This window comes from Coffea arabica, chromosome 2c (genome assembly GCF_036785885.1).
Source record: "Coffea arabica cultivar ET-39 chromosome 2c, Coffea Arabica ET-39 HiFi, whole genome shotgun sequence".
Classification (NCBI taxonomy): domain Eukaryota; kingdom Viridiplantae; phylum Streptophyta; class Magnoliopsida; order Gentianales; family Rubiaceae; genus Coffea; species Coffea arabica.
The window spans coordinates 15,512,831-15,527,324 of record NC_092312.1 but is presented as its reverse complement, the minus strand read 5'-3'; the positions used below and the strand labels follow the sequence as shown (position 1 = coordinate 15,527,324).

General features: G+C 37.7%; 3 protein-coding genes across 4 annotated transcripts; all 3 read right to left on the bottom strand.

Moving 5' to 3' along the window:
- Nucleotides 1–341: 341 nt before the first annotated feature.
- LOC113733487 (uncharacterized) lies at nucleotides 342–993 on the bottom strand. The gene has a single exon (XM_027259855.2). It carries the CDS (start codon nucleotides 886–888, stop codon nucleotides 466–468), a length of 423 nt encoding a protein of 140 aa, XP_027115656.1. The 5' UTR covers nucleotides 889–993; the 3' UTR covers nucleotides 342–465.
- A 636-nt stretch (nucleotides 994–1,629) lies between these two features.
- Nucleotides 1,630–7,836, bottom strand: LOC140035067 (triosephosphate isomerase, chloroplastic-like). Of its 2 annotated transcripts, none has more exons than XM_072074546.1 (9): nucleotides 7,504–7,835; nucleotides 6,545–6,571; nucleotides 5,594–5,663; nucleotides 4,758–4,881; nucleotides 3,766–3,850; nucleotides 3,468–3,600; nucleotides 3,121–3,294; nucleotides 2,758–2,840; nucleotides 1,630–2,012 (listed from the first exon to the last, which is right to left on the bottom strand). In XM_072074546.1, exons 1-9 carry the CDS (start codon nucleotides 7,705–7,707, stop codon nucleotides 1,956–1,958), a joined length of 957 nt encoding a protein of 318 aa, XP_071930647.1. In that variant the 5' UTR covers nucleotides 7,708–7,835; the 3' UTR covers nucleotides 1,630–1,955. The 2 variants fall into 2 exon arrangements, with proteins under 2 accessions (XP_071930647.1, XP_071930648.1); XM_072074547.1 differs by lacking the exon at nucleotides 1,630–2,012 and adding an exon at nucleotides 2,101–2,267 and having other exon boundaries at nucleotides 7,504–7,836.
- A 1,609-nt stretch (nucleotides 7,837–9,445) lies between these two features.
- On the bottom strand, nucleotides 9,446–14,186 carry LOC140035066 (transcription factor bHLH121-like). The gene is made up of 5 exons (XM_072074545.1): nucleotides 13,907–14,186; nucleotides 11,740–11,855; nucleotides 10,642–10,769; nucleotides 10,057–10,542; nucleotides 9,446–9,965 (listed from the first exon to the last, which is right to left on the bottom strand). The coding sequence occupies exons 1-5, from the start codon at nucleotides 14,038–14,040 to the stop codon at nucleotides 9,813–9,815; spliced, it is 1,017 nt and encodes a 338-aa protein (XP_071930646.1). The 5' UTR covers nucleotides 14,041–14,186; the 3' UTR covers nucleotides 9,446–9,812.
- Between the last annotated feature and the right edge of the window lie 308 nt (nucleotides 14,187–14,494).

The window sequence follows — 14,494 nt, the reverse complement described above, 5'->3', positions numbered from 1 at the left end:
GATTCAAGGAAACAGATTCCAACGAGTAAAAAATCATGGTGGTGGTAAAGGGTTTTTTTTCGGAAGGAATGGTGGTTAAGGGTTGAAGGCAGATTATTTAATTTAAAGATGTTAATTAGATTCGCTCCCTCATGTATTGTTGCTGCATTTCTGCACTGGGCCATTTGTGCTCGGCCTAAAGCAACTATATAGATCCAATTCCGTGATGCAACTCATAGGCTTGCATGGCTCTTCGGGCCGCCCATGGCCACCACTGCCAGTGCTGGAATAATATGTCGTCTTCTAAAACCGTCCTCGATATGAAAGCCAAATTTTGGAAAATTTTCAACAGGAATCACAGATGAACAAACATAACAATTTTTTTGGCAATTTACTATTCTAAGTAATGTTTCAATTTATTTCTAAACACACACACACAGATGCACACAACTCCTAGCTTGCAAGTTACTGCTGCCTTTCGGCTTACTAATCCGAGCTCCGCAGAGGGGTAAACCACATGGATTGAAATGATGATTGATAAGAAACCAACACCACGAGGATCACCACCAACAAGGCAACACCCCATGGGAATCCGCCACTTTGATGTGCTGATGAACCGGGCCCGGGCTTTGGAGTCCCGAAGTTGAACCAGCCACCAGAAAAGCTAGGACGAATTAACAAGATTAGAAGGATGGGCACTAAGAAGAGGAGCAACTTCAAGTCGATGGTTGCAGCGCTTGTGGATTGGGGCAATGATAACAAGCAAATGACAATGGCAAATATGGCCAGTAGCGGAAGCGGTGGCAAGGAGAGCGAGGCCATCGTCTGGCCTCTCCATCCTTGTTTCCATTCCGGACCCCTCCTGGAATAAAACCAACCCATCTCTCTCCTCTGCTGTTTTCTTACCATCTTTCGAGCATTTTGGAAGGATGATTTATAGTAGAAGACATTGAAGGCCTTTGGGATGCTTTACTTTCTAGGAAGAGTTGCTTGGGAATAATATATGCTTTTGAGTGTGGATTCTCCTGTTCTTTAACTAATGCTCACTCAAAGCTGCTGATGCTCTTAGTCCACTTGCCGCCGTGGTGCCAACATAAACGTACGCATACCCTTTTCCGTAGACGTGCACAGGCTAACCCCAGCACTTGGCAAAGGTCAAGAAACGATAATTTGAATGTTTTAGCACTAAGTTTCACTTGTCAAACAAAACTCTGGCTCATTTTGACCAAAATAAAAACTTGAATTCCTTTCAAAAGAACACTGCGGAAAATTAAACTGCTTATTTTAAGTAGCCATCTCTCAGTTCAGTGTATTTGCTCAGCAAACTTAGAAAACTCCACCCCGATTCTTGTGTGCAGCTTCTAGAGAGCCACATCATACTTTTGGTGCTGCTGCCAACCAAGAATAAATGGTAGAGCTCTCCCCCCCATCTTCCACCTCCTCCTCCATGACAGATTGAAAAATATTTTTTAAAAAAAAGGGATAACCAAAAAGAGGAAATGAAGATTTATAAATAAATAAATAAAAAGGCTCGGGATTCAAACTTAATAAGCTTTCAAGCTCAAACCAGTCCACAACTTAAGTTCCGTAAGCATCACCAACAAGACATTCCATTTTATTTTTTGCCCCCTCAAATATGAGAACAGAACAAACAAAATCCAACTCTTGATTCCTCTGCGTTTTATTTATATCTGAGCGAAAAATTTATGTTGCATAACATAAAATCACTCTGTTCCGGGAAGATCATACATTGTTGAACTCAAAACTTATTTTGTTACACCAAAAGCTAAAATTTTAGCATACAATCTCTATTATTTTATATAGTTGAAGCGAATTAAGTGCATCATTCAATGTATGGGACAAAGAAGTTGAACAGGATCAAAATCTGACCAAAAGATCCTGTTTGCGCAATACTTATACCTCAGAAGATACTCCAATCCGCCTATCCTTTTGATGCCAAAAGCTACCTCAGAGGATCATGCAGCAACCTTCTTGGAAGTTACAGAATTAACAATTGTAGCAAACTCAGGTCCCTGCAGCCAATGAATCAAACATCAATTTTATGTTCCAGGTATGTGACTCTCTCTCTCTCTCTCTGCTTTCCCAACAGACACCACTCACCCTGCTAAACTCCCAATGCCCACTTTTAGGAGCCAAAAACACCAGCAACACTCAGAAATTCAAAGCATCCTCTTTCTAAAATAAAGCTCCTTAAAAAACCATCTCTTAAAATGGAGAAGAAAACCTCAATAATCAAAATGCGCCAATTTTTATGAGATCACTAATCCCTGTCATTAAGAACAACAAATTCACTACCACATGCCTCTATGGATATTCAATTATTAACACCAAAGGCAACACATGTAAAGGTTACTAAACAATAAACATAGGATTGTATGTCTAAAAGCCTTCTGAATCTGATTGAATATAGCAAACGATTGCCAAATATAAGACTAACATGCCATCAAGTCTAGGTACTGCGAACTAACAAAATGAGATGAACTGTTGTCTCAAATGAAGATAAGAAGTGACAGTATTCAAAGTTGTGAAGTTGCCGAACTATCTGCATGAAATAAACAGCTTGCAGTCATGGCAAGATAACATGTTGCTATCACTGGCACGAGAGAGCCTCTTCTCCTTGCTCACCCCAATCCCTTTTTGGCCAAACTTTGAAATATGTTAAGTTTTCATTTGCTAGTCCACACCAAGTAAACAAACATAAAACCTAAACAGTAGACAACAGAACTAGGTATAAATATCTAAAAGGCAGAATAGTACCTTTAAGGAAGCACCACCTACAAGAAATCCATCAATATCTTCTTGTTTTGCAAGATCAGCACAGTTGCTTCCATTAACAGAACCTGCAAAAAGATAGTCAGTAGTCTAATAATATAAAAAAAAAAAAGTATTCAACCATCAAAAATATTCTGAAGCATCTGGAAAGCTCATGTCCGCTGGAGCAGAAACAAAGACAAGGACGACAAGGTCAATTGAATTCCTGACCCACAGCATTCTTTGAGATCATATACAGCAATAGTTAATCAAGCTGCACAGGAACAATAGCTTCTACTTTTCTTTTTGGTTCTTTTTTTTTTTGTCGGGGAGGGGGGAGTGAGAGATAGAGAGAGAGAGAGATTAGACCTCCATAGATAATTCTTGTTTTAGAAGCAACTTCAGCTGAAACATTCTTACTAAGCCAATCGCGAACAGCTACATGCACTTCCTGTGCTTGCTGAGGTGTGGCCACTTTACCAGTTCCAATAGCCCATACAGGCTCATAGGCAATAACAACATCATCCCAGCTTGGTACAGCATCTGCAATATCATGATTTATATGTGACATTAAAATTGATAACCATGTTTTCTTTTTTGATAGTCCATCTCCCACTTAAACATTTACTCATGAGAGAGATAGAGGGAAGGAGGGAGGTGGGAAGAAGAAGGGGGTGCAAAGGAAAAGGTTTATGGAAGATGAGTTAACAGCTTGCCTGCAAAAGCCTTCAGTTGCTTATAACAGACATCAAAAGTTTTTCCTTCTTCCCTTTGTTGCAAAAGCTCTCCAATGCAGGCTATCACTCCAAGACCTTGGCCCAAGGCATAAGCAGCCTTCTTTCCTATAAACTGCATGATAAGGGGTTCGTCAGTTTTAAGAATTCCTTGTTTCATTTTTATTATAATTCTCTACTTATTTACTGGTAAATTAGAAAGATTTTCAAAGCACAAACTGCAAATCGACTAGCGAGAAGAAAACAGGTTAAAAAGTAGTAAAATCTGGAAGACTCTTACTTCATCATCTTCTCCAATTATATGCCTTCGCTCAGAATGCCCAAGAATGACCCATTTGCATCCAATATCTTTCAATTGTTCCCCACTATGAAACAAAAATGAAAATTAAGATTATTTCAGTCATTTGTTAAGGCATTGAAATAGCCACAAACCAATCAACAATTAAAATGATCAATAAGCTGAACTCAGACTATTAAGCCAGTCAGCAATTGAAAACCCAAGGAAGTAGTCCTATTGAAAGAGCAAACTCTGTCTAAAGAATGTTGGCCTAAAAGCTTGTAAAGATCTATTAATATACAGTTAACTCAAGATAAAACTTCTGCATAATCCATTCACTGCAAGAAAGAATTTTGAGCTAGAATGAAAAAATGCTGTAAGGTTCTCTCTCTCTCTCTCTCTCACCCTTTCCATCCCTCCCTCTCTCTCTAATGCATTTCAAACCAGTGGAGGTTAAATGGCAAATGGGGACAATCACAGACACCTGCCATATTTAGAATGGGATGGAGCTATCCCTGATTTTTCTTGCTTCCATATACTTGCATAATCGTGTATCTCTCTTCTATATTCTGCAATCTAGCAAAAGTTACTAACCACTAAGCAAGTCCCAACTTCATCACAACATCTAAAACTCACAAATTTTGCCAAATTGAACACCCTTGTATGCATTTGAACTTATCAGATTCGAATCCCCATTGCCATGCAAACCTTGTAATGTCAAAGTCAAACCAACTAATCACCTCTAAGCATAAGACCTACGTAATCACCAGTGAAGTGGCAAGCTGGTATAATTGGGAGTCAAGGTAACAAAATCAGAGACAAGTGAGCTACAACATGCCCACCTATCCAAATCGCCTCACTTCTCCCTAATACTCATTCTCCAACTTCTGAAACACAAGAATGCAGGCAACTGATATTTTGGTCCCACTAAACTAATCTCACCAGATTTACCACAAGTTTAATGAAAAAATAGTACAATACGCATATAACCTCACCTGATTTCCCCAGTAAAAGCTCCACCTTTCCCTATCCAACAATTTTGAGCAGAAACTTCGATGCGATCGGTTAATGAGCTCTTTACTTGATCAATGTATATAAATGGAGGTGCCACAACAACATCTGGATTTCAAAGAGCCAAAATAAATCTAGTAATGTGGCATTCAAAGCTGAAGAGCTGCTGAATACGATTTAGATTAGCAAATAACTAAGACAAAGTAGTTTAGCGCCTCAAATGTGGCAAGATAAGATGCACAATTGGCAATTAAACAGAAAAGTATAGCCTCCAAATCGTAGCCACCCAGGCGTAAAAATAATGCAAGGCACTGCTCTAAATTCTACAAGCTTTCAAACAGACTTATAGATGGAAATAGTATTATATTCAAGGTTTGCTAGTCATAGCATCAACATATACGGCTAACCACTAAGCTAAGGTACATCTTACTCGGGGAAGAAAATGTAACTGAGACTGGATTATCCCTAGAAGATGCTTGCTAGAAATCTGTAGACATGTCACAACTAAAAACTTTTACCAATTACAACAATTTCATTCCAACCTCAATGACATAACTAGTATAAAAGACTACTTTGGGGTTATTTGACAAAGAACAGTAATCTCCCACCAAGGGGTTCCCTATTCGCTAAAAAAAGACCAATCCAAGGGAGCCCGAAGGAAGAAGAATGACTATCGCTGTGTGATAAGGGAAAGGCACGAACTTGTGTGGTGTCCATTCATTCAATTCACATCGGTATGGGGCACATTGAGGCACTCTCCTGCACTCGGGACAAAGTGACTTGCTATTGCTATATTGAAAGCATATTGTGGACAACTCACCAACATCAGACTCCAGCATTGCACTATTTAAATCAGAGATAAGCTTGCCGATGGACTCCTTTGTTCCATTCTGAGCAAAACATGCAATAAGAAGTCAATAAAGAACAAAGCTAAAGCATGAAAAAACTCAATCCTTTGCTAAATAGTGTGCTCTATCTAGTCAAAGTTATCCAGAACTATCAGAAATGGAGAAAGAGGGGTAAAAGGAGATCAACATATTCAGCAAATATGTTGTCTTATAATGTCATTATGTGCCAAAAATATGCTACTTACTTAATTAGACAAAAGAAATCACATTTTCATAGAGCACAAAACCCATATTCTAGATCATATATATCAAACTACACCAGCAGTGAGCATTTCACGCTGCGAAAAAGCATAAGAACAAGCTTGCCCCCATCCCCACCTTGTGAGTGAAAAAACTAACAATAAAAGCATGAATACCACAGGCTAGTTAGCAATGAGCATAAACTTACGAATATCAGTATCCTGGGACTATTTTTGGATGGTTAATCAAGCATTAAATACAGCTATTTTGCTGAGAAAGATAACAGGCAAGACATAAGCAAGTGCAGTGAAAGATAAGCTAAACTACTGAAATTAATAACCGTGACTTATTAGTTTTTTCTTGTTACATCAAATAGTCATTACTGTCCATTTAGTACCTTGGATTCTCAGTCCCTGTAATTTATAATTTACAAGTGTTGCCTTCTAGTGGTATAATTATTATTTTATTGGCACCTTTAGAAGTCCAAGAACCCCCATCACCTTTTGGTCAGGAGCCGGACCTACTTTGCTAAAATTGTTAAAGTTCTTAATTATGAACACTGGACATTTAAAGAGTCAACTGAGCAAAGAGGAAATAAATACACAGTTCAAGTATAAGTACCTGTATGATGAATGATCTTATGAAAATAAGAACTCAAAGAAGAAAAAGAAAAGGACACTTACACACTTCCAGTTTCCACCAACAAAGAACTGCAAGAAGAACCAAAAGACTCTGGTTAATACACTCTTTAAAGCTCATATATTCTCATGTCACACTGATCATCAGAAGATGAATAGTTTCTCAGAAAGCAAGTGATCAAGTAGAACCAGAAAGAGTGAAATAATGAAATAAGTTTTACAAACTGAAGTACATTAAGGAAAAGCATAATATTCGGAAAATGAACCATCAGAATTAACCAGGACCGGAAAAACAAAAAAGAAAATCTCCCAGATTCAGAGCACAATGACATTCAAGAACAGCCAAGAAGCATCATCCAAAACCAAACTGAATCATCATGACTAACATACTCTAGCAAAAAGGTGGGAGAGAGAGAGATGGCGTAGAGGCGTGGATTGCTTCGGCTTGGCTAAAAGAAGAAAGTGGAGTAACCAATGACACCATTCTCATTTCTCAGTATGCCAATAAACTTATGAAAGAAATGTCATAATGTATCACTGTGCGGTAAGCATCATGATCTTGTCGAACAATTTGAGCTTTTAGAGATTCGCATTTCATTGAAGACTTACGAATAAAGTAGTACAAGGTCTAATTCTTACCATCCGGAGCCTTTTCTTTTTCCTCTTTTTTTTTTTAGTTTGGTTTTGAGGGAGGGGACAAGAAATAAAGGTATCAAATTGAAGTCCAGTTTACTTCATCACTGTTCAACCACCCAATGACTAGAGTCATTAAATCCAATGCCTCATTACATTTTCATAATAAATTAGCATAAATCCTTAAACTATAATTAAGAGTCCAGAACTACCCCAATGAATTTCAAAGGAATAAATCTGTCATCTCATGGAACCCAATATTTATAGGCTGGCAACAGTAACAACAGTCAGTCACAGAAGTCAAGTTTACAAAAAAAAATAATAACAATAATAATAAAAGACTAGAATAAAAAGGATGAAAAAGAAATAACCTTTCCGGAGCCGGCCATTGCAACGACAGGCCGGCAAGCTTTATTGCGGGGGGAAGAAGAAGAAAGGCGGAGATGAGAGTCCAAATTTTGGAAGAAAGATTGAGCAGTGGAAATGGAAAGAGGTGGCGAATCGAGCTTGGGACAAGAAGAACGGCGGAGGCCGGAGAATTGGGGGCAAGCCAGAGATGTGGAAGCCACAGCCATTATTGTTGTTACTCTCTGTTACTACGCCTTGGCCAACTAAAAGTTTTACTCGTCGTCAAGCAGAAGTGAGCAGAGAGAACAGAGCAGATAATTTTTTAAGATTGGGAGAAAGCCTCCTCTCAGTCAGTCCCTCGACATGTGGCGATGTATTTTACTGGTACGGAGTTGTTGGCTGCTTCTCTCTCATCCCACGCTTGCTGTCGCCGCGTGCATTACACAATCAATGGTCCACCTAACCTCAAGAGTCAAGATAATGCCTTGGGCTTTTTCAAAAAATTCCTTTTTTTTTTCAAGCCTTGAAATTTACAGTCAGTGGATTTAAGTCCAATTACCATTGCTTATACTCCCTCCGTCCCGTTTTATTAGTCTTGGTTTTTTTTTCACACAGATTAAGAAAATGTAATTAATTTGGTTGAAAACATAAATTTAGATTAATAATTTCCTAAAATACCCTTATGCTAATCACGAAGAGTGCATTGGAAAACCTCAATGTATTCAATGTAGTGAGTTAGTATTTAATAACAATGTATTAATAACAAGATATTTAATAAGGGTATTTTAGACAATTTGAAAGATTACTACATTCCTTAATGGGGAAGTGGACTACAATTTGGGACGGATGAAAAAGGAAAACAAGACTATAAAAGTAGGACGGAGGGAGTAATTCATTTGCAATTCATATGTATTTTTTAATATAAATTTTGCAATTTATGACTTAAATTCTATGAATTCCAAATGGTTTCTTTAATGGTAACCTATGGTTAATATCTATGTTTGGATAGAAAATTATTTCAAATAATTATTATATCATTTTTTTTGGAATGGGATGTATGCAAATAAACTGATTAAAAAAATGCAAAGATAATTTTTTTTTTCAAATGATAACAGAAAGTTAAAAAATTAATTAGAAATTGTGTTTTTTATACAAACAAAATATTTAATTGAGCAAGCTTGGATAGCAACATTTGTTCTAAATATTATTTTACTTACATCACAATTATGATTTTTAATCAATTTTTTATATTTTTAATAAAATTTTTATTTTACATACATCACATTACAAAAAATTACTATAATAATCATTTCAAATAATTTCTCGTCCAAACATACCCGTCCGTTGAAAGATGAAAATTTGTCCGTAGCAGCCATTTTTTGTATCTATATCTCCTCCATTAAAAGATGGAAAAAAAAAAAAAAGGAAAGGAAGGAATTGCACGCGCGGCTACGTTTGTATCTCCTATTTATGTCCTGCCTTACTTTCTCACCCACACCAACCAACAATGAAAACTACACCATATTTATTTATATTTTTCCCCCATCAGAATGGCTCACCGAATAGCAAATACCACTCACTATGACGTCGGCACATCCTATGGTGTCAGTTGTACCGTAACAAATCCAAATGACCATTACGCTGCAGCACGTTCTTTGCCAGCACTCCTTAAAAAAAAGACGAAAAGGGGTCAAATAGCACTCCATTCTCCCTTCAAAAGCAGAAAAAGAACTGGAGCGCTAGAAATGTAGTGGGCATGGCCAATGGTAACGACTCTGAAGTGAAAATTTGGTCGTGCCACATTCACATAGGAGCAGTGAAGAGTCGCATAACTTTCATCACTGACTGACTTCCTACTCGGCTAACTTCACTGCATTTGTATTCTCCTGACTTCTACTCGGCTAACTTCAGTGTGGTGCCCCCATTCATTCATCAACAAGTCCATTCACCGAAACTTGATCAGCCTTGAAGTCAGTAAAATCTTTATCTAATCCTTAAAACATAAAATTTACACAAAGCTGTACAACAAGAAAGAAGGAATGCGTGATAACAGGTCAAAAAATATAAAGCAAAGCTTACATAGATCACCTCTGAAATTACTTTTCCAGATGCTGGCTCCATTATAATCCACGTCCTGTGGAAGCACTAACCTACTTATGGAGAGGAACTACACCATATTTACACTTGGACTCGTCCTCTGGTATCCAGCTGAAGTCCGCCGCAGCTGCTGCACACCAGAGTAGAAGAATGCCACCAGCAGTTGACAAAGGTTAACTCAGAGTGATTAAGAGAGGAGAATGAATTTGAAATAACCAGGTTCAGGTTTCCTCCTTCACTCATCTGTTTTTGTGCCACCAACTACACTACTTGACGAAGCAGCCTGTACACTGTGAGATGATGAACACCTGCTTGAAGAACTTCCTTCCGTAATGTTACTCTCCTTCCTAGATGATCTTTTGGCTTTTCTTTGTCCAGGTGAAACATCCTGCACAAGGTTGTTCAGCCATGTCAAATTCTCTTCATTATTTTACCTAAAAGACCTTCTTGACAGAGTAGAATAAACCCTGTATTTTAACCTGTTCTACTGTAGACCCAGGGGTCTTGAGCTCAAGGTCAGTTGCAACATCATCTGAAGTCTCGCTTTTTTCACTTCTGCTATCCTTCTGATTGCATGCTTTGGGTCTAGAATCTTGCCTGCTTGAAGTATGGGATCTGCTACCAGGCTGTGTTACTTGAGAAACATGTTGTGTTGATTGCTGTTCAATAATGCTATTAGGAGCCATATATGGAACAAAAGTTGACACAGGACTTGGAACAACCGCAGCATTCTGATTCCCATATAGTGGGAATGGCTGCAAAGATGGATGCATGGGAATTGGACCAGCAGGTATCGGCATGGGCAATGGAAAAGGATAAGAAGCTGGGTGCATAACAACAGAATGATCCATGCCTGCCCACGGATACATAGCTCTCACTCTCTGCTGATGTTGTGCATTAAGGCTCTCAATATCTGACTTAAGAGATGCCTTCTCTTCTCGAAGATCATTTTTCTCCTGAGTCAACTGCTTGGAAATGGAAGTATTCAGTAAAACAGTCCTCACCGGGCCGTGAGGAGAAGAAAAGAAAGGGGAAAAAAGGGGATGAGTAGCTAGAACAATCACCTCACGAGATTCTTCGTTAAGTGCAGCATGTTCAGCTTTTAATTTGTCAATCTGAGCAGTCAATTCCTTCACCATTTGGATAGCATCAGTGAGGATAGATGCTTTGTCATTTTTTGGCCTATCAGGATCTGCAAACTCGTTAAACACATCTAATGAGAAAAAAATCACATGAAACTTACTACAGGTAAATAAGTTACTTGAACCAAACAAAAAAGGGATATAGGTTCAACCATATGTACAGAACTAATAAGTTTCTTGACAAAGTTTTGCGGTTGAAATCAAACTTCATAATCAGCCCAAGTTACAGATGTTTGGGAAACACCAGTGACAACACTACATAACAACAAGCTACTTTCATGATCATACCGGCTGAAAATTGAATATATAAAATCTCTTGGTTGTTTCAAGTAATACCAGAAATTACGATTTTGTCTATTCAAGGAGGGTTTATAGGGGTGCAGGATTAAACATCGTCATACAGTTGTCTAGTTGCTCTACAAAACTAAACAGAAAGCACATGAGACATCAACTATAGTAGAGTGCAAATCGTTTTCCAGTATTAAGGTAATGAGGAGAGGGAACAAGCGTTAAAAGATCCATGACATGAATGTCCCACAACTGGTCCCCACTTCTGCTATGAAGTCAAGCAGTCATTTAATGCTTAATGTTTAACAGTAACTAGCATACTAAATTTAAAAAAAAAAAAAGAAGTCCACTGGGGATTGCTATGAGAATATCCGGTGGCAATGTGCCTCCAGATGTGATAATTTTAGACCATGTCACGAATGAGATTTGACCAGAGAAAAAATCCACTAAAGTGGTGAATCTTCAGAAGGATTTGGTTAAACAATTCCTTACAAATGGGGCAAACTCTTTATAAGTCAAAGAAAAAGAAATTCAAGTAATGAGAAAATTGCATAAGATTCTGCGAGTAAAGCAAGGTACAGAAGAAGAGATATGAACCCACTCACAATATACATTTCTGGGATACTATTTTCATTATAATGAGTTCCAGGATAAGATGTTCAACGGATTTCATAGAAAGCAGAATGCATTAGTTGCCACGTTACCAAGCTAATTCAAAACTTTTGGGCTTACCAAGGGTATTTCCCAACTCAGCAAACTGCTCATTTAAGCGATCCCTCCGTAGCTTCTCACGGTCAGCTTTTTGAACTTTCCTTGTGGCAATGGAGTCCTTTGGCACTGCTTCTGGCCTTCAAGTGACGACCCAGGCAATAAGGAGAATAAGGACATAAAAAGACAGAGAGATAGAGAGAGAGAGGGGGGAGGTGAGAGAGAAGGGCCAGTAAAATATATATGAAAAATTTAATGTTTCAAAAACAATTTTATCCAGCAGAGATATATACTCTTGTGTATAAAGGGTTATCAAGTTTCATCTATCAAAGACCCAAGCTATATGACCTGTTATACCATTTTTGCGAATCGATACTATGCCAACTGGATGCTAGATATTCATCTTATGAATGGGTAAACACAGTACATTTAGCAGAGAACTAAAATACACAAAAGACCTATGTTTCACAAGGCAGGAAATAAATCTCTCTCTCTATGTAAGTCTGGCAGAGATTCGATTTTGAAAGACTGATAAATTGACTTGTATTTAACAATCACCATCCATCCTCAACAACACACTCGAGACTCAAAGAAAAAGTGCTCTATTCTCAAACTAAGCTACATTGATCCATGGCATTTACAGAATAAATCAGCAAAATTTCAATGAAATCATGAATTCTACTGCACCTAATACAAGAGGATGATGGCGGAAAAATATGTTGACCATTGTAAAGCAGCATATTTATTGCCATGTAAGAAAATACTATACCCAAGAAACAGATTATTACTTGTGCAAGCATGACAAGAGAAGGAAAATGATTGTGCCTCTATAAGACAAGAAAATTGATGTGTGGCCCTATTTGTAATTTTTTTTTTGCTCCGACATTTGGCTACGCCACACAAAAAAGTGCTATACAGGCACGCTGACACCATAAATTAGAGAAGCTTCATATTTCTAGTATTACAAGAACCTTCCTTGTTTATGAGTCCAGAAGTGGTGAAGTTGTCTGCAAAAGTAATGCTCAGGATTTATCAAAGGGAAAATGGAAAGGAGTAGATCCTTTGACCTCAGCTACAATTTCCATATAGTTTGTGAGCTCCATAGGACAAGCAATCATCACCACACAAATAATCCTGCTGTTTTAAGCTTAATCCTTATTTCTAACGTGGACTACCAGTCGTGTGCAAATAAGAGGTTATTCACTTATTTGAAGTGTCTCAAGGGTGGTAATAAGGTTTTCCCACAACTCGAACATAAGCTGTTGAGGTATTGAATGTCAAATACTATATCAGCCAAGGATGCACAAATTTATATGATAAACATGTAATTTTAGTGTTTCTCATTTTTGGTTGTCAATGGGGTAGACGTGAGTGTTATTACTTGACAACAGCTAATTGAGTTTCAACAGTTTTCAGCATTCGCTTCCTTTAACCTCAGTAAATGCCTGACACGATTTTGTGTATTCCTTTTCAGATAATTCTTCAACGAAAGTCAAAAGCAATTATCTTGTTGCATCTACCACTTCAACTTCCACACGCTAGTAAGCAATGCAGTAAAACTTAACCAGAACTTCATTTAACTCATCAGATTTTCAATCATCTGCTTTCTTTACATTCAGATAACAAATATACACACTGGATCACTTTCCAATATTAAGCATTTCCATCCTACAAATTACACTGCATTTACCAGTCAGAGAAGCTTTGTATACTCAATAACAGAAATCCTCATTCACAGTAAAGGTTTCTACACAATTTTAAACCTAAAAACTTGTACCCTCTTTTCCTTGAAAAGCAACCACAATCATACACTCCCTGATAATTCCAGCTAATGATTTCTCTTTCTAAAAACTAGTTAAATTTATGGGTAGCTTGTAACATAACCTCTCAGAATAAATTTACCCAAGATACACCCATTTGCCCACTTTAATAGGGCAGCATCATATAGCATCAAAATTTTGAACTTGTTCCACATGCTTTTCCTAACCAATTAACACCCCCCATTTTAACTTAAACCCTAGCACACAGTTCACAAGTTAAGGCGTCAGGATCAAATAAATCAGGACAAACAATCCCAGCTAAACCTGGAAAGCAAAAAACCACCAGGGAAGCAAAACCCAATCTCATAAATACAACTTGCATGCAAAAGTTGAGAATCTGGAATTGCAGGAGAAAGGGACGGGGGCAAAACCTGGAGTCAAGATTGGGGCGATTAGAAGACAAGTGCATATCAGGCGGAGGCTGTCCAAACTCGGGAAGCGGGGGATTTGGGGGCTGAACTTGTTGATGATGATAAACAGTTTCCTGATGATTAAATTGATCCATTTTTTTACCCTGTAACTAGGCCCTGACCTCGCAAATTGCAATGGAGACGAAGACTTCTTTGCTTCTCCTCCTCCGCTAGCTAAGAGCCCAACAGCTAGTTTGGGAGTTGAGGATAGAAAAGGAAATAAAAGAAAGCCTATGAGAGAAAGTGATGGATAAGAAAAGGGGTTTTAACGTTTGAGAGTTTATGAAATAAATAAATGAAATAATCTTGAATATATTAGTTAATAAATTTTTATTCAATAGCTTTTTTAAGGATAGATTGGATAGTTTTAAAAAAAAAAAAAACTTTTTTATGTTCAATTTTGGATGGAAAACTTTTTTACTATAAATTTCCTTCCTTTTCTGTTCAATTTTGGATGGAAATTTTTTTACCCCCGGCGCATCCTCCAAAATCAATTGGGAAGACTTATTACTTTCTCTTCCTTTTTATTTTTTTCTCTACTCAAATCTC

What these genes read in the sequence shown, in the direction of transcription:
- LOC113733487 (XM_027259855.2), bottom strand. Translation starts at nt 888, where the DNA reads ATGGTAAGAAAACAGCAGAGGAGAGAGATGGGTTGGTTTTATTCCAGG.
- LOC140035067 (XM_072074546.1), bottom strand. Translation starts at nt 7,707, where the DNA reads ATGGCTGTGGCTTCCACATCTCTGGCTTGCCCCCAATTCTCCGGCCTC. An exon ending in TTGGTGGAAACTGGAAGTGT is followed by an intron (nt 5,664 to 6,544) that starts GTAAGTGTCCTT and finishes TGTTTTGCTCAG; the next exon opens with AATGGAACAAAGGAGTCCAT. An exon ending in AACAAGAATTATCTATGGAG is followed by an intron (nt 2,841 to 3,120) that starts GTCTAATCTCTC and finishes ATCTTTTTGCAG; the next exon opens with GTTCTGTTAATGGAAGCAAC.
- LOC140035066 (XM_072074545.1), bottom strand. Translation starts at nt 14,040, where the DNA reads ATGGATCAATTTAATCATCAGGAAACTGTTTATCATCATCAACAAGTT. An exon ending in TGAGTTGGGAAATACCCTTG is followed by an intron (nt 10,770 to 11,739) that starts GTAAGCCCAAAA and finishes ACGAGTTTGCAG; the next exon opens with ATCCTGATAGGCCAAAAAAT. An exon ending in TTAACGAAGAATCTCGTGAG is followed by an intron (nt 10,543 to 10,641) that starts GTGATTGTTCTA and finishes ATTTCCAAGCAG; the next exon opens with TTGACTCAGGAGAAAAATGA.